Genomic DNA, 27,673 nt, shown 5'->3' on the forward strand with positions numbered 1-27,673 from the left:
TAGAATTCACTATATTGCTTCTACCTCGGAATAAAGTGGCAGAGAAGTTACAGGGGAGGAAGCATTGCACGCAGCTGTAATTTAGAGTGCGGCAGCTGACAAGTTATATTTTTATCCCTGAAACCTCTCCACGTGCCTGGTGATGCCCAAGCCTCCAGAAACCATGCAAAGGCTTTTCATTAGCACCAATACATGGTCTCTCAATTGCTATGAAGCTTTACTGCACCACTGATAAGTTCCTGTCAACACAGTGGTTTGCAACAGCAATGACGGTCACTCAGCAGGGAAGAGAGACTTTAAGTCATTTTAGTTTCCAGCACAGAACAATGTTTTATGTATAAAACCAGAAAAAATTAAAATAAAAATTAAAAACCACACACACTGCTACAGTCTCAGAATGAGCATAGGAAAGAATGTGTAAAGCAGCTTCCTCCCAAATCATGGCCAGGGAACTAAATAGCTGGAGAACTTAACAGTAGTGAAAAAAGAAGAGCAAATTCCTCCCCCATGCTAGTACAGGGGGTTGAATGTACCTGTCCTGCAGCACAGGCTTCCATGCAAATAATTACTTTTCCTGTTGTCCGTTCTAAGTCTTCCCACCTACCTCTGGCTCATTGGCAATCAAGGGCCAAAAACATGCCTGGAAGACACTCTTTTCACTTGACCTATAGTGTTCTCCTAGGCTTTTGGCAATATGTTAAGAGAAGGAATACCTAAAAGAAGGTATCCCCCCTCAGCAAGCAGAATTTGTGGACAAGAAATTCCTAACAGGAATACCAGGACAGGTAACATGCTATAAGCAACGATGATAATGAATCAGTTTCTATCAAGCTGTGACCAGCAGATGCTCAGATGCAGTCACACCAGCCTGTTACACAGTCCTGATCCCTACAGTGTGAAATAGGCTCCAAAGGCTGAGTAAGGACTACAGTAAACTATTCTGGAATAGATTTTCACAGGGAAACCATTCCAAAACACAGCCACCCTTCGGGAAGTAATTGTGGAATAGCCGTTAGGTTTTGAATTCAAAACTTAGCTCAAACAAAGCCAGTTTTATTACCCTTCAAAAGTCGTATAGTCTGCACAAGGAAGGTGATACTAACAGGTCCCAAGAACATTCCTCAAAGCTGAGCGCTGAAGTTAAAAATAAAGCTTTCTTCTGTGTCTCTGCAACAATGATTCCACAGAATCGTAGGAATCAGAAAAGGACCAAAAAAGCACACCAGAATCTTAACCTGTAGCTACCAAGTGTTTTCTGGATGAGCAGGGTGGCTTTCACACGTGCGTTTTGCCTATGTAAGAGGACCAGTGTCAGGGAGCAAGTATGGCTTGGAGGACTGTCAGCTGTAGCAAGAACTTACAATACTCCACATCCTCCCTCACTGCACACAGACTTCCTCAGGAAAAAAAAAAAAAAAAAGAAAACAACAACAAAAACCCTCAGAATAACCAGGCAAGAGGCCAATGCTTACAAAGATCCCATAGCCATTGTTCAGAGAAAAGAAGTCACATCGTTCCACACATGCAATAAGCTTTGGGCTGGCTGAATTCTGCCTCTGAGAACTAGCACCAGATGTGCTCTATCTCCAGATGTCAGGAGTTCCACTACCTGCTTGTCTTCTCCCCACTGTGCACTCCTAGGCTGAATGCCAAGCAGCAACCCTCAAACACCAGCTATGTTGAATCTTCTCTGGTTTTACCAATTCTGTCATGGGCAGACAACATTAGAGGAGCCACATGCTAAGGCAGTAGGCAGCCCCTTCGAACTGCCAGAAATAGGATGGTTTGGGTGTTTGAGGTTGGTTTTTGGTTTGGGTTTTTTCTAACTTCCATTCAATGATGCTGCCTCATGACACTACTTAGAGAAGTAACCCAACAAGTTTCCAAGAGCTTTCTCGACCGCTGTTTTTAATTATCCACCTACAGACATTCCAGCCTTTAGCAATCTAGGTTCTTCAGAAAAAACAAACAAACAGGCAACACAAAGCAAGCAGGTAAAAGGAAAAACAATACAGAGGATTCCTGCCTGGAAGAGTTTTCAAGCTGAGAAGAAATACTACCAACACAGCAGAACGATACAACATGCAGAAACTGTAAAATAAAGACTGCAAAGGGAATTGGAAATTGGTTATGCAAGATCAAAGATTTAGGTGCACTAAATTAATCAGGCATACAGTATTGATTGACAAAATACACATCACCCTACCTTTTCAGGGATTCTTAACCTACCATTGCTAGTTTGCAGCTTCAATTCTCTAACGAATCAGTCATCGTTGCGTGAGTAATGGAGTCAAACAAAGCAGGTTTATCACTATAAGATTATTTAAAAAGAAGACACGTAGGAAAAGATTTTTGCATAAAACACTCAAAGATGCATTCAGAGTGACCCTTTACGTATCACCACCACCTTTTCTCAGATGAAAAGTTGGAGTTCACAGACTTAAGGGCATGCTTCTGCAACACCACCAAAACCAAATCTAGGTATAATGAATCCCAGCCTCATAGGGAGTAACTGCAAAACCTTCCTCCTTAAATTTATGTATTGGGATCTAACATCAGGAGTTAAAAGTCTACTAAAATGCATGGGAGGTTTTTTTGTTATGGGTTGGTTTTGAGATTTTTTTTTTTTTTCAGAAATGGAAGGCTGTTCAATAACACAACCATTAGAATGAAAGGGGGAAAAAACCCAACAAAGAGCAGGAGAAACGGGTTAACCAAGTGTTTAAGTACATAAGAACATACATACGTATTATATACACACTCACACATATCTACATGTGGAATACCACCACCACACCCCCTCCTCAATATCTCACACAATTCCACATGTCAGCATAAACTATCCAGGACCTTGTCAGAGATTATTTCTGCCTAGGTCAGCACATTTAAAGTCTGAGTAACTAGCAGTCACTAAGTAAAATACATGCATTTTCCCATTCTCTGGCTCATGCAAAACATCTTCACTTCCCACAAATGTCTTGAAGGCTCTTTAAAACACCAAAATTTGCAAAGAGCAGAATGACCTCAACATTAACAGGCATCCAACACTGGGATTTTGTCACAACCATCCAGGATTCCTTCACGTAGACAGACTATCATGCCTTAACCCTGACAAACATGTTGTTTTCTGTTGCTCTAATAAAGGAAGGGAACTTCAGAAGTAGCCAGCCATGGCCAACTCTCTGCCTTTTACACTTAAAATTCAAAACCTTCCTGGCTAAACATTTAATTTTTCAGTTGCAGTCAGATGTGATGGTAACAACAAGAGAGACCACAACCATGAAAACATTTCAAGGAGAAAATTAATCACAACCTATACCACATATCTGGCCACAAACTGGCTGTGAACTGACAGCAATTCCTCTGAAAATATTAACAATCTATAGAACTTGTTTGTCAAAGTTTATTACACAAATAAGATCGAGGAGCAGACTGTTAATACGCTGTCAGGCACGTCACCCAAAGTTCAAACACTATGGCTTAGCTCTGCATGCAAACTACAGAGCTCATGTCAGTCACTCATCTGCAACTGTTACAGGATGCCTACAGATACTGGTTTATTGACTGTAAATATCATCACATGCTCCCTTAAGTTTTTGCTGGTGTGTGGATTTCCCCCAGTTTTTACCACTAGCTACAACATTCACAAAAATTAAGTCCTGAGCGCCTTTAAGAGCCGACCTACTCTGTTCTAAACAAGTCAGCAGGTGTATTCCCTGACTCTTTACATGGTGCATGGTTCCTTCTAGTAGTCACTAAAAAAATGCACCTTTTCCATGGCATCACAGAAAACTTTCTCCTCTTGTACACAGATTCTGAAGTCAGGGATGACCTTGGAGGTTTTGTGACTCAAGGTGGGGTGGGTGTTGAAGAAATATCAGATGTGATGAAAATCCAGGTTCATACAGGCTTTTGGGAGCAGGTAAGAGGGAAAGACTTGCAAATGATTCAAGTTTGATTATTGAGGCTTCATTACAGCTTTGCCTGCCTTAGCCCCACCCCACCTAACTCTCATTATGCAGCTTGCCTAAGTAAGTCCAGATATGTAACTTTTTCTGACTATACCCTTCCCAGAACTTGAACACCTGCAAACTTGCATTTTAGAACCTGGGTAAGTAATAGTCAGCTTTATCCAGATAGTAAAAAAAAATGCTGTTAAAACTCAGACAGACAAAAATTCTCGACAGCTACAGATTTCTTCTGCTCAGCTAGTGAAGACACAGATAATGTATAGGGGTCTTTTTTTAAATGGTTCGCAGCTGGGCAGACCTAAATGGAAAATGCTAGCCATGTGCATTTCATCCTCCTGGCTCTGACTTGAGAACATGAATACTAACACAGCAGTTCAATTTGCTTTCATATCTTTTGCAAAAGACACATCCAGGTAAGCAATCAATATACATTTCTGAGGCTAAAACATTTTCCCCTTAGGGAAAGGAAAAAAAGTTTAAACACATCATGCTTCGAGCTGTCTCCTCTCAAGTGTGGAAGCAATCAGAAAAATGTGAAGAAAGATAAAGACTATTTATATCATATTTTATGTTAAAATTCACTCCTATAGCGCAGGCAACTCCATTCTGAGCTTTTCAATTGCTCTAGAACTGGAAAATTTTCAATGCCTGGCAAAATGTAAACAAAGTGTGACAGAGAAAATAGGAAAGTTGGTGGGCATGAGTGACCATCCTTAAAAGGGACCAAATTCCTAAGTAAGCTACTCTTGATTTGAAGTAACTAGTTCCACAAATTAATGCCTCCAAAGCTCCTTTAAACTTAGAAGCACAATATAAGTAGTGATCAATACATGTCTAACAATGGGTAATCTATGATTCAGTGGTCAGAGGAGATACCTTCTAAAAAACAAAGAATTAGATTTTTGGTTTCTAAATTCTGCTGCTTAGAGAAGTTTGAGAAATGGCATTTGGTTTTGTATTAAGCTACATGTACTAAGAAAAAATACCAGGTATGTTATACAGACATTGTCTGTAGTTACACATCAGAGAATAAATCTCATAACCTTCCGTTATTTCTTTTCCTTGAATTAGTTACTGCCATCAGCAGAGACAGCTTGCTATCCAAGAGAAAATCCTGATTTTCCTCTTTCTCCACAACGAAATGTAAAACAGATACAAACACACTTCTATTTTAGACTACATTTCTATTGCATCACCAAGACACTGGCCTAAGAGATTGAACTAAACGCAGTATTAGAAGACAGACTCACAACAGCAGCAATATTTCCTAGGTTACTCCAAATGCCACAGCTTTGTGATTGTCCTTTTAAAGCAATTCTTCTTTGGACCAAGAAACTTATTTTTATATCTGCAAAAAAACCCCACAGAAACACCCCCTTATGAATAATTTGGCAAGAATCCTTGAACAAGAATAACAATGAAAACATTAGCCCTTTCACATCACTTGAAGTATCAAGAACACACCATTTCTGAAACCAAAGCTAGAGACAGTGATTCTCTCACATAAATTTTCTGTGCTTTTGGTTTTTTTAATTCATATGAAGACAAGCACACCAGGGAGGTTTCGGGGTATGTTTTTTTTTAAAAAAAAAAACCACAAAACAACTGTAATAACAACATTTAATTACATTTCTAGTTTTCTAAACAATTTTTTCCCCTTCTGAAGTCCAGCTAAGACAATTTTAATTTGGAAGAACAGAAAATAATATGTTCATGGAAAATATTTTTTTTAAAGTACAAGTGACTGGACAAAGTCATCCATGAATCTGGAATCCAAGTAAAACTAAAATCACAGAATCACAGAATTTTAGGGGGTGGAAGGGGCCTCCAGAGATCAGAGTCCAACCCCCAAAATGTCCCCAGAAGGTATGCTGAAGTTACTGACAAGCATTTAAAGTGTTTTCCTGCTATTAGGTATAAAGCTGCATCTAATTCAAAACCCAGAGTATGTGGCTTAAGCCGCAAGGTACAATATTTCATAAAAGTTCTCAAATGGCATATCAATAACCCATAGATTATAGCAACACCGGACACTTTGATCATGCTTTCTCAGATCCTCCACTCCTTTTCCTTTTGATTTAGTTAAAGCCAGCACTGAACTGCAGAAAAGAAAAAGAACATCTACAAAATCACATTATAATTTGATTCCCAAACCAAAAGCAAATACATTAACTAAGCAGGTCCACTCAATCCACAGTTCCTCCTCATCACTAAGAGGTTTAGCAACAGGAAATAGGTGACACTTGCTCACACTCTGGCCTTTTTTGAGTCAAACACCACAGAAAGAAGAGATAAAGCTTCTCTCTTCACTTAATTGCCACCTCATACCTCTGATGCAATTCTTGCAGGCTGAGGATCAAGAGTCCCCCCCCCAGGCTAATTTATCACCTTCATTATGACGTGTAATGAGCCACTTCCAAAAAGAAGCATTAATACATGTTTAATGAATCACATTTAAAGCAACAACAAAGTGGAATTAAGAGTCAACATACACTCAAGGAAACCTAAAGAAAGGCCAACAGAGAACCTCTGGAATCACCATCCAAAAACGTTGTCAACTCCTGAGACAAATGATTGAGTTAACCTGACAGCGCTTCATTCATCTCCCTCTCAGACAAAATCTAAGCCAACAGTGGTCCTATAAGAAGGACAGAAGTATCAAAGGGCACTGCACTTTCACAAGGCACTGCAGGCCCTTTTAATAAAATCTATGAGAAAAACTGAAAATCAAGCCCTTTGTGTAGTAACCCCACCAGAGACAGGAATAGAATCTCCATCTTTCCGCTTTTCATAGTAGAAGGGAGAGTTACAGCCTAATGCACTTGCAACTTCGTTTCTTCGGATGCATCAGTAGGAACAGCACACTTCACAGTTTTATTGAACAATTACCTATCTTACTCCTACAGTCTCAACAGGAAGACCAGAGTTCAAAAATCTTAATTCTGCTTGCCACAAAGACAAATTTTATTAGTGTTCAAAGGAAGTCAAACTGGGGAAGCTCAATTTCCTTATGTCTAAAAGATAAGTAATAGATGCTATGCTAGCAGAATATGCAGAATTACCTAATACTCTTAGAGCATATCAGAAAGCCAAAGTGCCAAACTGTATTCAACAACAATTATATTATTTTAGGGTCGCTTTTATATATACACACACCAACATTTGAGGCGTGCAGACCCTTGGCAATTGCGCTAGGAACTTACTGTCGCCTCTGCTGTCAGTGCTGCTTATTGCAAGAGCAGTAAACCTTCATATTCTGAATTAAGACAATTCTGTGGCTGATTCGCAGGCAAGAAATTCACTCTCCCAGCACACTGTCCCTATTAAGCTAATCTAACACAACACGCTCATATAAAGTATTTATTGGCTTAAACGCATTTTCGGTTGCTTTTATCATCCACAGCAAACAACCCAATTTAAATGAAGCACATGTCAATTTACTGACATCCTTGCAAGGGTTGTCCATGGATTTAACATCAATACAAAATGACACATTACATCTGCCTATGCTGGTGGGCAAAGTGTGAGAGTAAAGGAAACAATAGTTAAATTTAAAATGCTGTTTATTGCATGGACCCTCAACACCCTTACCAACCCATCACTCTTTATACTCTTTGGAGCATCTCAGTAGGATTTTGTGGCTTAACAGACATCCTGGCTTTGGCTGGGATGGAGTTAGTTTTCTTCATAGTAGCCAGTATGAGGCTGTGATTTGGATTTGTGCTGAAACTGTTGGTCATAGGGGAGAGCTGTGCCTGGTCATAGAGGAGAGCTGTGCCTGGTCACTGCTGAGTAGTGCTGACAGAGCCAAGGCCTTTTCTGCTCCTCACAGCAACCTGCCAGCGGGATGATTAGGTGTGCACAAGGAGTTGGGTGGGGAACACAGCTGGGACAGCTGAGCCCAACTGACCAACCGGATATTCCATACCATATGACACCATGCTCAGCTTGTAAGGGACTTAGAGAAGAAGAAAGACTGGACGGGGAGAAGAGGCAGCAGCATTCAGAGTGATGACATTTGCCTTCACGAGTCACCATGACACGTGCTGGAGCCCTGTTTTCCTGGAGATACTAGTAACACCTGCCTGCCCGTGGGAAGGGGTGAATGAATTCCTTGTTTTGCTTTGCTTGCGCATGCAGCCTTTGTTTTACCTGTTGAACTGTCTTTACTGCAACCCAGGAGCTCTCACTTTCACTCTTCTGATTCTCTCCTCCATCCCATTGTTGGGGGGAGTGTGCAAAGTGGTACTTTGCTGCTGTCTGGGGCTAAACCACAACAACAGATATTTCCAATCTTTAGTAAACAGAAACCACAAAGACGAAGCACTGGTGAGCTCTACACAGAAGGAACCAAAAGGGTTGTTTGCCCATAAATTCCTAACAGACAATCGTATTGAATAATACTTTGTGGGGCATACTTCCCATTTTCTTCCCTCCTCTCACCACAACTGTTCAATCACCCAAAAAGCTAAAAAACTGCTGAAAGTATTCTTTGACTCTGTCACGAGACCTCCCGTGGCCTGACTGAGCAGGGGTAGGACTCTCCAGAAGTACTTTTCCCAGTTCAGAAGTCCCACCTGTGGGCTCTTAGGAGACAGCACATCTTGGACTTCTTCTGAAAGTCCCAAACATCCAAACAACACGCGGCTTCGGTCAGCCAGTGTCCCCAGCCAACATCCTAATTATGTGCTCCTATCTTAAATGAACTCGCAGTGTTGTTGGACCTGTCCTGCTGGAAAGAAATATAGCAAAAAAGGAAAATAATCCACATGCCTCAATCTCTAAATAAAACATTGATTACACTGTGTGTAGTAGAATTGACCTGTGCCATAAACAGGGCAGAAGGGGATACTTCTACAGTCATTCTTCCCTTGAGGGTCAGGTCAATACCTATTTTGAGTTCTTCACAAAGGCCTTAAGCAGAATATAACAACTATCAGCTTCAAGTGTTCTCATTGCTCTTCACCTGTATCAACTCCCACGACAACTTCTGAACTTCCAAGACCCAAACATTTTGAAGGTTTAATAACTTTTGGGTTAAAGACATCGGGGAAAAGTTAAGTGGGTTTCTTGGAATGAAGAGCAATAAAGTTACCTACAATAGCTTCTTTCTAACAAGGAATTTAGACCTAGTTATTGTTCTCTACCTCAAGATGGCAGGTTGCTTTCATAAAATACAGTATGTTCACAAAAAAACCTGAGCTAATATGAAACTGAACCTGATCATTAAAGCTACTTCTGAGCATCAGGAATAGCAAAGCCTCATTTACTTCTACTCTGGGAAGAGAAGACTACCTTCAAATCTACATTGCTGGCTACATTTTAATTGGAAGCAAAGTTACACCAAGCAGTCTGTGTGTCTACAGTCTAGGAGAAATTTTGTAACCTTTATTTGTCCTTATGCAGCCAGATCTTACCATAAAGGATAACAAGTTCCCAGAAACAATCTGTGTTTCCTAAAAAGTTACCTTGGCTTGCTTTATTCAAGAAACACACAGTTCTGAGAAAATTCACAGCTGGAATAAAACCAATGGTCTGTTTTACTAGAGACTATGTTATAAACAAGTAAAAAAAAAATCTTAAGATAAAAGTAAAAGCAGCTGAGATTAAAAAATAAGGTTCAAAAATAGCAAGAACAATGGTGGAATTTACACCAGGCTACTGATGAAATACATTCACACTCTCCTAAATTACTGACTTTGTGTGTCATGCTGATTTATGTATTACGGACACATCCATGGCATAAGTAGTTTTAAAGCATCTCTGTATCCTTCAAATGTAATTTTAAGTATAGGTAATTTTAAAGCACCTCTGGATGCTTTAAAATTAATTTAATTTTAAATTAGATATAATTTGTTACTATTTCATTTTAAATTAATTCACACACCATACCTAAAAGGCAGTTAAAACCATTATCCTTTGTCTGGAGAGAGAAGATTCAGTGCTTCAAAAGTTACAAACTTAAACTTCAGAGTTAGTCTGGAATTTCGGTATTTCCTCACGATTTCAAGAGGATTTATGACCATAATTCGTGACAGACCCTCACATCACAATAGCAGTAGTTACTAGGAAAATAGCCCCCCCCCCCCTCCCCAAATCAATGACAGGCTAACTGAAATGGCACCAAAATGCAGTTGAGGACTCCTACATAGCACGTTTCCCCATCATGAAATTAGCAAGTGTTTTTTTCCTGCTACATTCCACGTTTAAGCATGGCAATAGGTTTCCTTAGCTTTAGGCTATCTCAGGAAAAAACAATGTGCATTAAAAGCTGCGTTAGGATTGTGCTAAAATGCATTTTTTATTTTACGCTGCATCCCTAGTTTGAAACTTCTGTAACCTCCCTGTCACTTGTCCCTGTCACTTTTCTTTATCTCGTGTTTCTTAGTATCAAGCAAATAGTCACTCTATTAAAGAAAACTAAGTTACAGCCTCAGAATTTGGGGAGACTGTGGGACACAAAAAGCAACTGCTAACCAATCTTTTGTGAGTTTAAGTGAAAATAAGTCTTGCATGAGATAAACCCTCAACAAGAAGTTAAACAAGACTTATCTCAACTGCTTGCAGGTTTTAAGAGCCCCAACATAAAACACCCGCTGTGCAGTATTAAACATTCAGAACTTACAATGTTTTCAGATAAAAACATGCCCCTGTCATAGTCATCTTGTTCCTGAATGCTTTGCGCAGGAAAGCACCAAATGCAACCATCATTTTGTCTCACATCAGTGAGAGTCAAGCATAACCCCTGTCTGAAACAGGTTCATCGTTATTTCAAGCCACATGAATAAAACCACTCCCGACACCACCACATACAGAGCAAGGGCTTTCCTCCACAGCAATATCATTTCACAGCCAAAGTATTCAGGACCTCTTACAAGATGCCACACTTTGCAGAAGCTTTAACACGGCTGAAGTTCCAACACATCCTCAATCTTGCAGAAATGTATTTACATATTTTAAAGTATTCTGATGATGCTTATATTACAAGAGGTAAAAGTCCTTTAAAGTCAGGCATCTGCTTACAGAGTGGGGGTTCTCGGAACAGAACTGAAAACATGGAGAGTGTCTCATAGTGCATCCATGCTCCTTCTAAGAGGGCAGATGAGCGACTGGACCCTTAAAAGCCATCCAGATCAGCCTAACAAAAGAATCACATACCTTCCTAGTAAGCAGCCAGAACAAAAGCAATGTCATTAAGATTTATAACCAAGACTCTTCAGCTAATTACTAAAAAAGGTACATTTGTAGAAGAGTTTTTCCATGCACGTTAAGGAAGGTGACTATGGATAACAAACGTACACTATACCGAGAAAATCACTGTCTCTCAAATGACGTGACTGAAAACCAAACTCCAAGTTACAACTTATTTCTCAGTTTCATTGTGAACTCTTATTTTCCTAAGAGCTTGAAATTCAAAGTTATCCCATTTTTTAAAATATTCCTTTCTAATAGAGCCTGTAAACGTAAGGAAACCCTCAAGGAACACCACCTGTTCTCTCTTTAGTTAAGACTCCTGTAGATTGATTTTCCCGACACACACAGAGCGCTTCATTCAGTCAAGCAGAACATCTTTACACAAATATAAGTGCTCAGAAAGGCACAGGTCCCACTACAGGTTTTCTGAAACATCTTTAAAACACTGAGGCAACCTACATAGAGCTCCAACTGAAAATACAGAACGATGTAGCCATCAGAGAAACGGTTAGTTCTCTTCCTCCAAATGACAGTTCTAATAATTACAGACGGTTTGAAAAGGTGGGTGGCCTAATAAAAGAGGCCCCGAGGTGACGTTCTGACAGCCTTGGTCACACTGCCGAGTTTTCTAAACTACCTAGTAAATTGCAACAGCGAAGCTCCAGCCTGCTGAAGCACGGGGTTGATGTGCTCAGGCAGAGCAGACGCAGCAGCTACAAGCCACAAGTCCTACACGTGCAGCCCTGACTCCCCGTCCTCGGTGATTGAGGCAGGACCGAAGCAGCGCTCAGGGAGAAAGGACGGGGAACAGGTCCCGGCCCCCTCCCCACGGATGCTGCAGGCAGAGCACAGCCTGTTTATTTGTGCTTTCAGAGGATTAGCACGTTCACTTAAAAACGGTATTGTAAAGGGAAAGCAAAGGACAGGCTCCATGCCCGGGACGCAGCGCGGGTTAGCGAGGGGCCCAGCGCTCCGCGGGAGCGGGGAAGCCGGGCTCCGGCAGCGCCCGCGGGGCTACACCCGGGCCGGGCACCCGCACCCCGGGCCGGGCCGACTCCCGCCCGCCGATGCCTCCAGCCGGGCCGGCCGGTTCCTCCCGCCGCAGCGCCGCCGCCGCCACCACCCCCTCCACCACCACCACCTCCCCCCCGCCGTGGGCCTACAGCCTTAAAACTGAGCTTGGGGGTGAGAAGACGACACTCGCCTTCCCCCCACCCCCTCCCCAGCCCTGCCAAGAGTTTGATGAGCGACACCCGACACCCGCCTCTCCAAACCCCGGAGAAATCCCAGCCCGGGACCGCGGAAGGACGGGAGCGGGGACGGGGAGGGCGACTTTTGTCTCTCTTTTTGCAACTGTACGCGTTACCTGAGCCATCCCCGCGAAGAAACCGTTTCCCCGCCGGCGGCGGGACATGTCCCGCGGGAAGGGGGAGGAGAGGCCTCCTCTTCCTGCGCGCCCCCCTCTCTTGCAGAACAGAGGGGGGACGAGGAATAGTTTGGGGGGCGGCGGGGGGGTGAGACGCCCCGTCCAGCCCGCTGCCCTCCTCTCGCCCCGTCCCGTCTCGCCCATGTGCGCGTCCCTCCCCCGCGCTGGAGGCCGGCCCGCGCCCTCTGCCCCGCTGGGTCCCGCTCCCGTCCGCCTCCACGCCGCCGCGGCCCCCGCAGCCCTCCCGGAGGAGCGCGGGGGAAAGTTTGCCCAAGTCCGACAACAATAGGGACAGCGGCGCTCGCCTCCCCGCCGACCCGGGCCCCGCGACGCCCCAGCGAGCTTACCCCCGGCCGAGCCCGGCTCGCACCGCAGCACCGAGGCGGCCAGGAGCCGCAGCAGCAACAGCAGCGGGAGCGGCGGGGCCGCCGCCTCCATGTTGTGCCGCCGCAGCAGCTGCCGGAGCCCACGGAGCGTCTCAGGCAGGCTCCATGCTCGGGGCGCTGCGCTCGGCGGGGAGGGAGGCGGGGAAGGGAGGAGGCGCCGCAGCCGACCCTCCTCCTCCTCCTCACGCTGCCGCTAGGGAGGGGGCTGGCATCCTCCGCTCGCACCCGCAGCCCGGGGCGGAGCCAAGGGCGCACCGTCCCGCTGCAGCGTACCCCGCGCGAGTACACCTGGCTGGGGGGGGGTTCGGGTTTAGGTTTGTGGTTTTGGGGGGGGGGGGGGGGTATCCCTTTATTTTTGTTCTCGTCCCTTCTGAGGCAATTACTCCAGAGCCAGCCAGGAAGGTCGGAGAAGATAGCTCGCTGCGTGTTCAAGAAGCGACCTTTCTCTGCTGGTTTCAGACGTTAAGCGTGGGGATACTCACCTCTGCCTCTGTCCCGGGGGAAAAGGCTGTTTGGGGGGTGTTTTTTGTCCCAGATGGAGGTTCACTTTTGCCTTCTCCCACCAAAACAACCTCTTATATAAAGCCTCTCTTCTCCAAAACATTACTTTTCAAAGCTTTCAGCAACAATCTCTTGATGCCTTTTCCCCCCCTCCCCGTTAACCACGCCACTTGCTCGTACAAACACATTACTATAAGGGAAGGGGCAGGAACTCTGCCCCGTGACATGGTGCCTTGGCAGCGCAGGGGACGGGCTGCAGAGAGCTGAGCAGCCCCCAGCTCGCACGGAAACATCCTGCACCTTTCGCACCTCAGATACTGCCCCCCACCTCCCTGGCAGGGACAAAAAGACACAGCGTAAGCCAGGAATTTCCATCTGAGACTCCATTCTCTCTTGTATTGACATCAATTCTACAACAGGGAAGAAAAAAAAAAGTTGCTAAATGGCCTAGAATAGAGATGGAAACAACCAAGATCCACCGGGCATCCCCCTATGCTATTTTTGCAAGTCTCAGAGCCAGAGCTGTAAATAACAAGTAAGTGCTTAAGAAATGGATGATAAGTTTAATAGTTTCTTTGCATTTCAGCAACGAGCGAGTTTCTGAGGTCCCAGCTGCAGTGTACTCATCCATTTGCCTTGCTGTAGATGCTACAGCAGCAGCTGAGATTTCTTCTTGGTGCCCCATGCATTCCTGCCCTGTATCAAGTACTGGGATCAAATATTCAGGAATTGTTTTAGATCCTGTCAATTACTCAATTGCAGACTTCCCCTTAGACTTCCTTTCCTCAGAAGGGGAAAAGATGTAGTAGTTTCTTTTGGTTTTAGTCCGTGGTATTCAACTTAGCTAAGAAAGCAGCTGAAAATTTCAAGATGTTGCAAAGGGCTTATGGTGCTGACCTTAAAGTTAACATGCAAAGAAAAATAAAGGTTTCTTCTCTATCATGCTACTGCTTTAATGTATAAAGAACATGTATTTTAAGGAGGGCACATTTTAGATGGCACTTAAAACCTAGAAAAATCCTGGCTTTCTGGAAGACGGGAAAACCAGAAGTTAGTATTTCTTGATAGCCCAAATCTGAGCTGCTGTAAATCATTAATGACAAAACTTGTGTGACCACCAACTGAATAAGGGTTTTGTTTTGGATCTGTCAAAAAAAACCCCAACTGCCCAACACCAGACAAATAACTGGAAGAAAGATTTCTTTGTTGAAGACAGTGATTGGACTTTATTTTTGATGGGTCCAACCTCCTGTGTGGTAGAAATTACCCAATAGTCCTGGTATCACAGTAACTGAGGATAATCGAAGTCAGATGCAGAGAAAGGGCACATGAAACAGTTGCACTTAGAGCAGGCAGTGGGGAATGGCAGAGCATGGAAACCAACACCTCAAACCCCCACCAGCCTATGAGAAGAGCAGCAACCATTTGCAAAAATGGTCCATGTGCCTCCAAGGAGAGCCAGGCTGTCCCATAATGGTATCAGTGACCACCAGAGTCCCTCTTGGCACTAGTGCAATTGGGTTCCCTGCCCCATCCTCCCCCTTACCCTAATAGGACCAGGAACTGAGGTGACTTGCCTGTAGCATCAATGCCAGCATCAAGCCACATGGGGAGGGTGAGGCTGTCTGTAAGGCTGCTGGAGGGTAGCGGCAACTTCTCTTTCAGCCGGCAGCTGCTCCCAGCACTTGGTATCCTGGGGCCCAAGATCCCATACTGGGATGTAATATGGATCCTGTTGTCCCCACTCCATCCAGGTGTTGCCTATTTATCTCCACGTCTGGACCTTGTCAAACTTCATGGGCAATTTAGGATTGGCAGCATTTCACACCAAGAGAGACACAAAAAAGCAGTAGTATTTTATACATGAGGCTAAAAGAGATAAAGATAACACTCACTGACAAAGTGATTTCAACAGAGAGATTTCAAAACTGAACATTTTTCAAAGGAAGGTATCCACCATAAGAAGAGATACTGAGCAAGGTGGATCCACTGCTGACTGCCCACGGCCACATGCCAACCTTGCTGCAATGGATGACTATTCACAGACATAAACCGTGGAGTTTCATAACACACTGAAGTCAGTTCTTTGCCATAGCATGGATATGGTATATAAGTTCACAATCAGAGTGGAGTATTCTTGCCTGGTACAACCTTTTGTTCCTGACTAGGTCACCCACAGTTAGCAGAATGGGTGATAGACTCAAAGATAAAAACAAAATGAGGAGAGAGTCTAGGCAATGGAGGCAGGCATCTGGGGAAGAGTCTTACTAAAAAGCATCTTTGGGACTTTGACCATAACACCTCCACTAAAAAGACACCAATCATGGTAAAAAATGATGGTAAATCTAGTAGCAGACAGGATAGCAGAATTCCTCCAACCCATAAGATACCATCTTAAACCCAGTTAATACCTGGTAGAGGAATTTGGAGGTAATTAAAGTTGGGCAACTCTGAAAAGAAGTCTCACCATGTGCTGAGAAAGCTGCTTTCCACCTGTTTTCCAGCCCTGCAAGAATTCCTCCAGCAAAACCAGGGGAGGCAAAGCTGTGACATTCCTGAAATGGCTGGTGTATACACTTCTGTAAGAAAGTAAAAAAGGGCTTAAAACACCCAACTTATCAGGATAGCAAAAGCATGGTCCTATCCTTCTTCCTCTTTACGGCAGAAAGAGGGATCCCTTCCCATATTGTTGTATGCCAACAGTGCCCAAGTGCAGCTGCAAAAATAGAGCCCTGTTTCACCTAAGATTTCTTGTATAATTCTGAGCAAGTCACAGCCTAGCATTTCCTTAGTTTGTTCTACAATTAAAGGAACAGGAGAATATTTTTCCTAATTTTCATCCTTTCTGCACATAGCATGAAAGAAGATGCAGCAAGTTTGGGGCATTGCTGTACGAAGCAGGAAAGGGAGACATCCAGACTGGGAGGGAGCCCAGCACTCCTCTGCCAAGCTACAAGCAGCCCAGTTCTCACATTCTGCCATTGCCATCACTAGAGGAGAAAGGAGGGACACGCAGGGGCATCAGAGAGCCCGGCTGTGCCTGAGTACCTAGAGACGCCCTCCAGGATAACCTAACCACCCCGTCACAGCTGGGAAACTTGGCTTGGCTGAAATGCTCCAAATGTTTTCTGCATGTTTACTCCTCCTGGATTTTTGCTTCCTACTCCAGTTTACAGCAACCTTCTCCCCAGCTGCCAGAGTTATCTGAACTCCCGTAGAGCTAACATTTAATGACAACTGCAGAAATCCCTAAACTGAACTTACTGCCTTATAAATGACACCAAGGTTTATTTTATGATGAATATTAATACCTAGACATGCATCTTTATTCCTCTGGGGCAGGACTGTTCAGTCAAGATGAAGTAAATCACTAGATCTGCATAGGCTGAGGATGTTCTTTGGTGTTCTGCAAAGGGAAGGTGAAATGAACAATGAGAAACAAAGAAAGCGTCAATACTTTTTCCTACTTTAATTCTAAGGCCTTAGGAAAACATCATATTTCTTTCCCTGTGTCTCTGATACACTTTACACTTCCCCTCCCAGCTTTCAGCTAGGAAACAGTCTCGTGCTAAATGTATGTAGGGACCCCTATTCTTTCTCACCCTGTATCACAAGAGAAAATGTTTACAGGTAATCTAGAATGAGTCAGAAATTATAGAAGAAACCATCATCTAGACACAGATTCCCTTATCTCCTACAAAAAAAAAAGACACCCTAAGGAAAACATATACATACAACAGCCATAATTAAGATTACACTTCCTCAGGAGAAATTTGAAGCAATCTTAGCAAGGGCTGGGTTTGGTCCAGGACTCACCTGGGTTTTGTCTCCAGGTCCATCCATCACAGACTCTGTAGACACCACTTGGCTTCTCCTCCAACATCAAGTGCTCGTATTTGTCCCACTCAGGTGGTGTTTTCACTCTTCCTTTATCTGTCTTGCCCCTTCAGAAGAACCTTCTTAGCATAAGCTAGTCCAACAGTGGCCTGAGACTGCATGCAGCTTTTAGGCACTGCTTTGAAAAAGGTGGTTCCTTAAGTGCTAAATAATACTTAATATTTAAAACTAAATCACTGCACTCCCACTCATTAAAGGGCCTGACATGGTGGGAAAGTTACCATCACCTTTTTCATAGAGAAGGTGACATTAAGACAAACAGTACCTTTGTTCAAAGTACTTATTCCCCAAAACATCTCAGCAACTCAACTCTGTCTACATGGCAATTTTCTTCCCCTTCTTTCTCCCCCTTCCCCAGATAAACCCCAGCATGAAGTGAACAGCTAAACCAGCACAGCCTGCCATTCGGATGCAAAGAGGTGCACGATTTTCAGTTCAGATTAAATCAGTGATCCTTCAGCCTGTATTTTTTCCATGTTACTCTTAAGACATTCCTACAACTAACAATGGCAAGTGAGGAAAACTTTGGCCCATTTAAATTTTCTACACAGGACTACACTTAATGGGGAACTGTGAGAGGTTGAAAAAGGTTGAAAGGATTAGAATGCTTAGGGAAAAGTTAAGGGTAAATATCAAAGAAAACTACTCTTCCAGAGCCTAGGCTGCCCTGTAAAAGAGCTCAGGTGCATTACAAGTGGAACTGGAGAATATTATGTATATTATTGTTCTTATTATTATTACTACTAGTACTTTGTTATAGATGGAGAACTTTCATGCATAGACAGGGCTCCAGTGCCACACCTGTAACTGGTTATAGCTGCCACAAACAGGACTAGGAGGTCTCAAACCCACACCCACCCTGGTTTTGTCAAATAGTTATGGTGTATTTTAAGAGATGGAAATGCTGCAAGTAATCTAGGTGGGACTACAGAAGGAAAAAGAAAGGAAATACCAATCTTTCAGCATCTGCCAGCACTTGAGATTTTCCACAGTACCCATCTGCCAAGAGCTTCTGCTCTGACAGGGACAAACAGAATGCACATGCCAGTTACCCAAACACAGGGAAAACTGGAGACGCTGCAAGTCGAGGGATCAGAGTACTACAGGAGAGAGACATCCTGCCAGAAGTGAGTTGAGAGAGAGATGGCTCACATAGGTTCGCAAGAGGAAAGCGAATATTAAAAACAGGACAGAAACTGCCCCACTGCTATCAGTTGAAATGGCATGTAAAGGTTTTCTGTGTCAGTGAGACAGGAAGGGTAAAGCGCCCATTCCAAAAGCCTTCTGCTGGTTAGCAGCCTCGGGAACAGAGGGGCTGACACTGCTTGAGAAACATGTCACCATAGAAAGTTCTGAAAGCATAAAAATAGTTCAGTGGGTTTTCTTAGTGGTGATTCTTGGACTCTGAATGCTTTTCTGGTTACAACTAAACTCCCTGCAGCTCCCAGAACAGCATTTCCCTGCACTGTATGAGCAAGAATTTATCTTTAAAACCTCCAGGACAACTACCTCTGCAAAACTACTTGTAAAATTAACTATTCTTGGCCTTGGAGCAACACCTTATGCCTACTTCTTAGTCACCAAAGTTCTGAATCAAAGAGAGGATATATTCTGAAGGGGCATAGACATTCAGTTGCAGGACAGGGACACCATTATCATGTCCAGTGTCTCAAAGTTCAAGTCCTCTCCTCCGAACTCCTGTAACCTATATTCCTTGAGAAGGGACATATTTTATAAAAAGTAAGGCAGATATTTCTGTGGCAACCTAATAGTGATAGCAAAAATTACACAAGTCAGCAGACAGGTAAGTATTGAAGTAAGACTAAATGAAAATCCCTCATTGAATCGTGGCACCATTTGGGTTGGAAGGGACCTCTAAAGGTCATCTAGTCTAGCCTCCCTGCAATGAACAGGGACACCTTCAGCTAGATCAGGTTGCTCAGAGCCCTGTTAGCCTGACCTTGAATGCTTCCAGCGATGGAGTATTTACCATTTCTCTGGGCAACCTGTGCCAGTGTTTTACCACCCTCACCATAAAAAAACAAAAAACCAAACTTCCCTATATCTAGTTTGAATCTAACCACTTTTAATTTAAAAACATTACCCAATGGTTTACCAATATCTTCAGCCTCTTCCTTCTCCCTTTCCCAGACTGCAAAGTCATTATCTAGCCTAAGCTGGATCTGCGTAAGCAACAAAGCCAGCCTGTTTGTCAAACAGGACACTCCCCTTTCTCCATAGCTTGCAGGGACCTAAATGACACGGGAGAAAAATGGCATTAGGAGAAGCTTTCTCCAAATGCAGTATTAATCAGGCAGAGCTACCCTTGAGATAGTGAGGATGCAAGAACAGATGCTGAACAGGTCATGGAGAAGTGATGTGATTTAGGGTTGCATTTTTACACTGGGCTCCTACACTGCTCCAAGCACCTGGGCACTGCACAGGTGTTTGGATACCAAGTAGAAAAAGAAAAGGTTCTTGTGAAAGAAGAAAAACCACAATGATTATTCATATAACAGCCAGGTTACAAGAGTTAAGTCTGTTTTACCCATGATGATAACTGCTGAATGATCTCCTTATCTCAGCCCATGAGCCTTTCATTACATTTTTTTCCTCTCCCCTGCTTCATTGAGGAGAGTGATAGAGCAGCTTTGGTGGGCACCTGTCATCCAGCCAGAGCCAACTCATCGCAATGACAACGCTCACTTCCACCATTGAAAGCATCACCAAGTCAAGTACTCTAAGACTGGAAAATGTAGAAATAGTGTCAGAACAACCTTATGGTAAAGTGCTCCCTTAACTAGATTACAGAGCAGGTCACAGGCTGAGGTAATTTCTTTGACACTTTCAGCGTTAAAAATGTTTCTTTTGCCTCTAAAAGCTACTCAGAATAAAGAATGTTGTAAGCAGGGACAAAGCCACTCTTAACGGGTAACCACCTGACTAATTTTTGTGGGTGGTTAAGATGCCAGGCAAGACGTGCTCTGTCCTGGTAAGACGGGAATCTTTCCTGTACGCAGTGGGAAAGGCCCCATGCTATGGTTCAGTGCCATGACTATTTAGATATTAAAATGGTGGATGTTGAAACAAGATCCTGAACGTGATCTGTTACGTGCCATCCTGCTGACAGCCCAGGGAGAGGCCCTTGCCGGGATTACACTGTGTACTCCTGTTGGCTGCCAAAGAAAGTAGAAGGAAGTTAAGGGAGGAAGAAAAGGAAGCCGATCTGTGGGGGAAGCTGCAGACAGGTATCACCCGAGGGGGAAAAAAAAGGTGTCCTGATGAAGTTTCCTGCGAGCTTTATGCGTCACTAGACACCAGCGCGCACGCACAACTTTACGGCGTGTAACATTCTCCTGAACAGTGCCCGGTCGTCATTTTGTACTTTAAAAGAACACACGAATTGTACTGAGGTTTTGCGGTGGCAGATGAGCTGCCTGAAACACCGGCGAAGGGAGCTGCTTCCGCGGGGCGCGGCGGCGCGACACGGGCCTGCAGGCCGGGCAGGGAGTCAGGCCTGCAGGTGGCAGCATGGGTGGGGTGAGCAGCGCCGCCGCCGCGCCGCGCCGGGCCGGGCCGTGCCGCGCCGGGCCGGGCCGCACCAGCGCCCTTACGGGAGCGCTCGTAGCGCCTCTCCGCGCCGAAAGCGCTTTTCTTCCCCGTCATTAACTTACTGTGCGCGGTTCGTGCTTTTAAATAACTCCTGTTTTCCCTCTCGCCCCTGCCGGGCAAAGCACACCGGCCCAGCAGCAACCGCTCCCTGAACCAACCCAGCTGCTCCCGCAGCTCCCGAGATCTCACGGGCTGTGTAGCGGTAACAAGGATCCTGGAAGTCGCGATTCGCAATGAGTTAGCGGTCTAGTGAAGGCAAAGCCTCAGGTTCTCCTGGTCTGTAAACGCCTGTATTTAAAGAACATATATTTTCTTTTGCGGGGAGTCCAATATTAATTATAAAATGGGGGGGGGGGGGGGGGGGGGAGAAGGGGAGAGTGGGTCCTACAGAACTACAAAACCTCTTCTGACTTCGGAATCAGTTTCAGCTTCACAGTCCCACGTGGCAGCAGATGGCTGTTGAATTTGTGCTGCGAACAGCATGGGGGAACTGATCAAATCGGACTGCATGCACAGTAATGACCGAAGGACATTATTTCTGGGCGTTTTCCTGCCCTCTAACCGGTAATTTTTACAGGCTGCTTTTTGGGCCAGATTTTCTGCTCCTAGCATCTGTTCAATTTTTCACACAGTTTGCACTTTACAAACCTCTGGTGTCCAGAAGAGAAGTGGAAAGTCTTGATCAGGGCTCTCATCCTGCTGGGTGACTTCAGCAACCCCTGTATCTTCTGGAAGAGTAGCACGGCAAGCTGTAGGCAACCCAGGAGACTCCAGGAGTGCACAGAGGGTAACTTCTTAAACCCTTTTTATTGTTTCACCACCTTCACCATAAAAAAACTTCCCTATATCTAGCCTGAATCTAAAACCATTACCCCTTGTTCTATCATTAAAGGCCCTACTAAAAAGACTTTTTTAAAAGCCATCTTTAGGTACTGGAAGGCTACTAGAAGGTCTCCCTGGAGCCTTCTGAACAAGACCAACTCTCTCAGCCTGTCCTCACAGGAGATGTGCTCCAGCCCTGTGATCTTTGTGACCCTGCTCTGGACCTGCTCCAACAGGTCTTTCTTGTGCTGAGGACCCCAGATCTAGACACAGTGCTGCAGGTGGGCTCTCATGAGAGCAGAGCAATGGGGCAGAATCACCTTGCTCGACCCCGCTGGTCACGCTTCTTTTGCTGCAGCCCAGGATGCGTGGATCTGGGCTGTGAGCACACAAAGCAGGAAAGGAAGCTGGTTGACAAGGAGCAAACAATAAAGTCTCAGAGTCTTGGGAGAGGAAAAAGTGAGAACAGCAAAATAAGCTTTTGTGAAGAAACTGGAAGTAAACGTACAGAATTCAGATCCCATGGCAAAGAAGGTCATAGGAGTCTGCAGTCCTTAAACAAAGCACACCTAGGACACAAACTGTCCTAATGCTTATGTGGCAGGGAGAAAGAGACTAAATAATGATGATAAGCTACATAGTTTTTAGTTTGATTATTTTAATGATGGGAAATTTTGAAGAACCTTCATAGCCATCATCAATGGTATCTGACAGCTTGTTCAGGACTAGGATGTTTCCAGAAGAGTTGTAAAGACAGCGCCCATCTTTCAAAAGGGGAAAGGTAGGAGTCAGAATTATGACTGACTTCATTTAACTTCAATACCAAGAAAAACCACAAAACTAACAACCCATTTGGGAGTACCTAGCAGGTAATCTGGAGTTAGGTAACACCCAACCCAGATCTGTCACAAACAGATCCACTGAATCATGTTTAAATTTCTTTTTATGACCAGAGAGCAAGGTGTCCTGGTTTTCAGCTTCTTCACAAGAAGCTGGGACAGGACACAGCCAGGACAGCTGACCCAAACATGCCAAAGGGGTATTCCATACCATATCCATGAGGAGTATATAAGGAGGCAGGGGGGAGGGAGGCGAGGGGTGTAAACTTGCCAGGGATGAGGAGTCCTTGTTCTGGAACAGGCTGGGCATCAGGTTCTGGGTGGTGAGACAATTGCACTGTGTGTATTCTTTTATTAGTATTGCTGTTGATATTTTCCTCTTCCCTTGCTGTCCTGTTAAGCTGTCCTTATCCCAACCCACAGGTTGTACCTTTTCCTTCCAACCTGTCCCGACAGCCTTGGGGGCAGGAGTGAGTGAGCAGCTGTGGGGTACTTGGATGCTGGCTGGGGCTAACCCGTGACACAAGGCACCATATATGCTGACTCTGCTGAGGGCTTTAATACTGTTTCACATGACTTTGGCAAAAACAAACTAGGACGAATATGGTCTGGATGAAAATATTAGAGCAACTGTTACACTGATTGTAAAACTGCATCAGTAGCTGCAATATTCATCAGGATTGGCAGTCTAAAGGAAGGAAGACTGAGACAAGAGGTGAGAACTGTATTAGCTTCTGTCTTCCATGCCCTTGGTAAGCAGCACAAGAAGTTCAGGGATCAAATCACAGCAAGAGGGGGTTCCAGGTTAGATATGAGGAAAAACATAATGATGTGGATAGCTGAAATACATACTAATGCAGATTGAGGAATCAGCCCTGCCAGAGGTTTTAGGAGGTAGGGCAAGACAAACACCTCTCAGATTTATTGTACACAGTCAGTTGTGTCCTGAGGCTGGGGCATGGGGCAGCTGACCTCATGAGGTCTCTTTACTCTATTGTTTACATATAATCTTAACTCTTCTTTACAAAAGAATTGCATTAGTTTTTTAGCATGTCCAGGAGTATAGAGAAGTAAACCAGTGCTAATGAACAGAAAGAAGTACAAATTGACCACCTTCTCCTTCTTGCCCAGGCTGAAAATATTTTTCAACAAGAAAAAAATAATTAAAGAAGTAGATAAGGCTGTTGGAATGCCTATCTTTTGTAATATCAGACATCACTAAGAAACAAACCCACTATCAACAACAAACACAATCTCTTAAAAAGTCCCATAAGGAAAAAAAGAAAAAAGAGTTTTCAGTGATTTCAGAAACTCTTTTTCATTTAGAGGACAGTGGAGATTCAAGGGAAGAAGGAGAAGTAGTGAGAAAAAACAATACCCTTCAAACTTTTCTTTCTGCAATTTCTTTCCTTTATTTCCGTAAGTGATCTGGAAGTCTAATACATCTTTCTTTCTTGGAAAGAATGGCTACACTGGTACCCAACCAATGACCAGAAAGCCTCCCCTTCTCGTCTCTCAAGTGACCTAGGTCTTGTCAGAGGTGACCTGGTCCTGCTTTTATCCTTCTCCAGCTCTCAAGACTCCTCTCATCTGACGGGTCCAGGACTCTGTGAAAAATAAAGATTTGCAATGCCTGACCTAAAGTTCTCAATGCCCCATAGATCTCCCCAGCATTTCTTCCTTTTCTATGACATCTTCTACCAGCTGCAAGTAATCCCACACTTTTTCATGGTACTCCCCCATATGAGCAGTTCTTAAGCTTGCTTTCCCTGTCAAAAAGATTTCTCCTTATATTACCACATTGCTATGATGCATCAACAGTGCTGTAACTTTGCAAATACATTCCAATCCGTGCTATAGTTTGGGATTTTTCTCTCCAATTGCTACGTAAGCTTTGGAAAAGAATAGCAGCAGCTGTTAATGCTGGCTGCCATGAAGGCAATAGACAGGGCATAGCTTTTTGGCATTTTTAGTCATCCTTGGGCACAAACTCTCTCCACACAGGGGAGGGAGAAGCCATGAGGTTAGGAATGGCTGTGTTGTGCTCCAAAGGACTGGTGTTGCTCTGTGTGTTCATGAGGTGAGAAGGTGTCCATCCAGGCATGGCACACACTCTTCTGCTGTGATTTTGGGCTTCCAGTCTCCCAAAGCTGCTCATTGTCTGCGTGCTAGGTCTTCTCCTTTTTTCTCCACAGCTACTCTTCAAACCCTATCCGACCAGCAGCACGGCCTCAGCAGGACAGTGTCCAATGCTGCCCGGAATCACATACATCTAATTGTGGATTTGTACCCAGCTTGGACAGGAGGCAAGTCTGGACCAATGCCCAAACCAGTGAGACCTCCCAGAGTGCCTTGCAGAAGGGCTGTTCTGGGAAATGCCAGGGAGGTCCTGCTAGCCCACATAATGTAATGGAAGAGCTGACACCAGCAGGCAGATTTGGATAGGAAGGGAATGAAAACAGAGTCAGCATCACCTAATGAGTAGGGCATGGTCTGGGAATCTGGAGGCTTGTATTCTGGTTGTATTCTCAGTTCAGCAGCTGATCTGCTGAATAACTTTTCCATGTGCTTTGATTTTCCCACCTAGAAAAGAGTAGGAATTAACCAGCTTTCCTCCAAAATGTGTACTACATAACAGCTACACTCTAGTTTCATCAGTTCATCAGTGAGGCAGGCAAAGGCTTCCTCTCATTAAAATCACAGTCTATCTTCAGGTTCTTTTATGTGCTAAAGGACTTGTAGGATGCACTGCCAGCTCATGTGAATGAATGGGCACAGTGGGCGGTACCATTTTGCTCTGTATGGTCTATGATGGGGGAGAAGCCACGCTGACCTCTGTTATTATTGTAAGAAGACACCATACCTCAGGAACTACCCAAAACCAAATAAAGGGAAAATACAACAGGAATGAAGGATTCTTAGCAATTGGGTAGAACAAGACAAAGTGGGAAGCCTAAAGGGGCTACTTCCAAAAAAAAGAGCTTGCACTTCATCTGCCAAAACTGAAAAGATTTTACCTCAAGAAGGCACACCAGGTAAAAACCCAGGTCTACAAAGGGGCAATAGCTCTGTGTCTGAGAGCATTAGCAGGCATAGGCTGTAACAGGTTATGAAGAAGCTTGGTTTTGACAAAAAAAGAAAAAACAACAAAGTCCCCAGCCTCTAAAATCAGCAGGCCATGAGTGCATAACATATCAGGATTCCTCATTTTTTAACTAAAAGGTATGTCTTATTCTGTGAATACTTTGAAATCAAACGAAGGCAAGTGGTAGCTAAATCTGTGGCAATTAACTGTCGTAAGCAGCCATGGAAAGGACTCAGTGTACTGCTGCTTGGTCAAAGGGAGACCATGCAAGTCACTTGGCTCAGAGAGGCGGGTGTGGGGAAATCTGCCTGTGCCTTGTCTCTGAAGTGGCCATATTTGGAATATGAAGGTCTTGCCTCCAGAGGACTAGGGAGGAAAAACAGAGAAGCCACATCCTGTGGCATTCAGCTGACTGGGAAGCAGGAGCCAGACCTGCTCTTGTTCTCAAGTATTACAACCTGTTTGGAGAGCCAAAACAAAGAGAGACATAGAGAAACAACAGTTGGGCTCTCAAGCTATCCTCCTGAAATTCAGCAATGCCTTATCACCACCCTCTCCCTTGGCAACAGGGTTAGCATAGCCTCCCAGCACTGTTTTTGCCAGGAGTGAGGAAAAGAAGCCCACTACTTGCCTTGTGCTCCAGCCCAAGCTATCTGGATATGAGAAGTTGAGTACTGATTCCCATCTCCCCTTTACTTTTAGCTGTTATAAGTGATTAACAATGGTGATTGGGGACCCAGAGGAAAAAAAAGTTGGAAGAGTAAGGATGAATGAAAAGAGGGAGGGAAGAAGGAGGTCATCTGAGCAGTTGACTTTGTTGTTATGGCAGAAATTAAAAAAAGATAAAGATCTTAGCACTCGGAGTTCTAATAAACCTATGATGTTAGAGATGCAGTCTGTTCTCATCAGCCTTTGCTTAAATATTTACTTAGCTCCATGACTGCTCCTGGCCTAGGCTCTTGGCACTGTGATGTCACCATAAGAAGCTAAGACCAGACCCCTGCTAGGAATGGTGGTCATCAAGCTGGCTTTCTGGCACTGTCCTGGGTTAGTCAACAGCTTCCCCGCTCCCCATTGTCACATCAACATGTCCAGAGGGAGAAGGCCAGCTTTTGGCTCTAACCTTCTTATTTCACAGTTGTCTGCACTAGAAACTAGTTACTTGCTTTGTAACTTTAAGAAAACATCCAGAAGGACTTTGAAAGAGTTTACAAATCATGGTCACAACCCACTCTGGAAGAGGTGAAAATAAACAGCTTTGAATTCAAAGACCAAGGTCATCAGTATCTTGATACTGCTGCATGGTGGGATGTTATCAGTGCTAAGAGTCTTATTTACAGAAGAAGCAAAAACATCCTCCCCCTTGCTTAAAATAGGAGGGTAATTAGGAAAAGTAAAGTGAAACATCCTCTTATCTTACACACGCAGTTTGAGGAGCATCGTGGCCCCTGTTAAATAGCCATAAATGGTCAGAAACAGAACTGCATTTTCAGTGACAGCTCTACCTGTGCCTGTCTGTGAGACGTCCTTGTCTCCTTCCTCCTGCAATCTTTTAATTCTGCCAGTCTTGACAGAAGAGGGCTCAAAGACACCAAATTTGCACAAGTTTCATAGGAACAGAAGGCTAGTTGAGCAGAGAAACCTTACTAATACTCCCATGAGAAGAAAGGCAGAGGCAGGACCAGAAGTCTTCCTCAACACCAGAGAATGTGTCCAGGACAAGACCCATTATGGAAGTCCCATGTCTAGGCAATTTTTCAAACCAGTGCTTCTCTCTTATTAGGCACTGAAGGCTCCACCTTCAAAAGACAGATCCATAGGAGGAGAGCTTAATTCTCACCTCTGCCCAGGCAACTACAAGCTCTTATAACAGGCACGATAAAACAGTGATCCAAGAGCAGCTTGTTGATGGAGCAACTTTCAGAAGCGTTTCAGCATTC

At 44.2% G+C, this 27,673-nt stretch overlaps 1 protein-coding gene across 4 annotated transcripts in view; it reads right to left on the reverse strand.

Moving 5' to 3' along the window:
* Nucleotides 1-27,673, reverse strand: part of LRP5 (LDL receptor related protein 5) — a gene marked incomplete at its 5' end in the record, with an annotated part of 215,876 nt that overhangs the window by 133,860 nt on the left and 54,343 nt on the right. For 2 of the 4 annotated variants that reach the window (XM_084262643.1, XM_084262642.1), the window contains one exon: nucleotides 12,939-13,029. The exons of 1 other annotated variant lie outside the window; for it this stretch is intronic. In XM_084262643.1, coding sequence (XP_084118769.1) covers nucleotides 12,939-13,029 — 91 coding nt within the window. Of the gene's footprint in view, nucleotides 1-12,938; nucleotides 13,045-27,673 lie in introns of those variants that run through there. One more of the 4 variants, XM_084262644.1, reaches the window with a different exon arrangement.

This window comes from Gallinula chloropus (genome assembly GCF_964237585.1).
Source record: "Gallinula chloropus genome assembly, chromosome: 4".
NCBI classification, from domain to species: Eukaryota; Metazoa; Chordata; class Aves; order Gruiformes; family Rallidae; genus Gallinula; species Gallinula chloropus.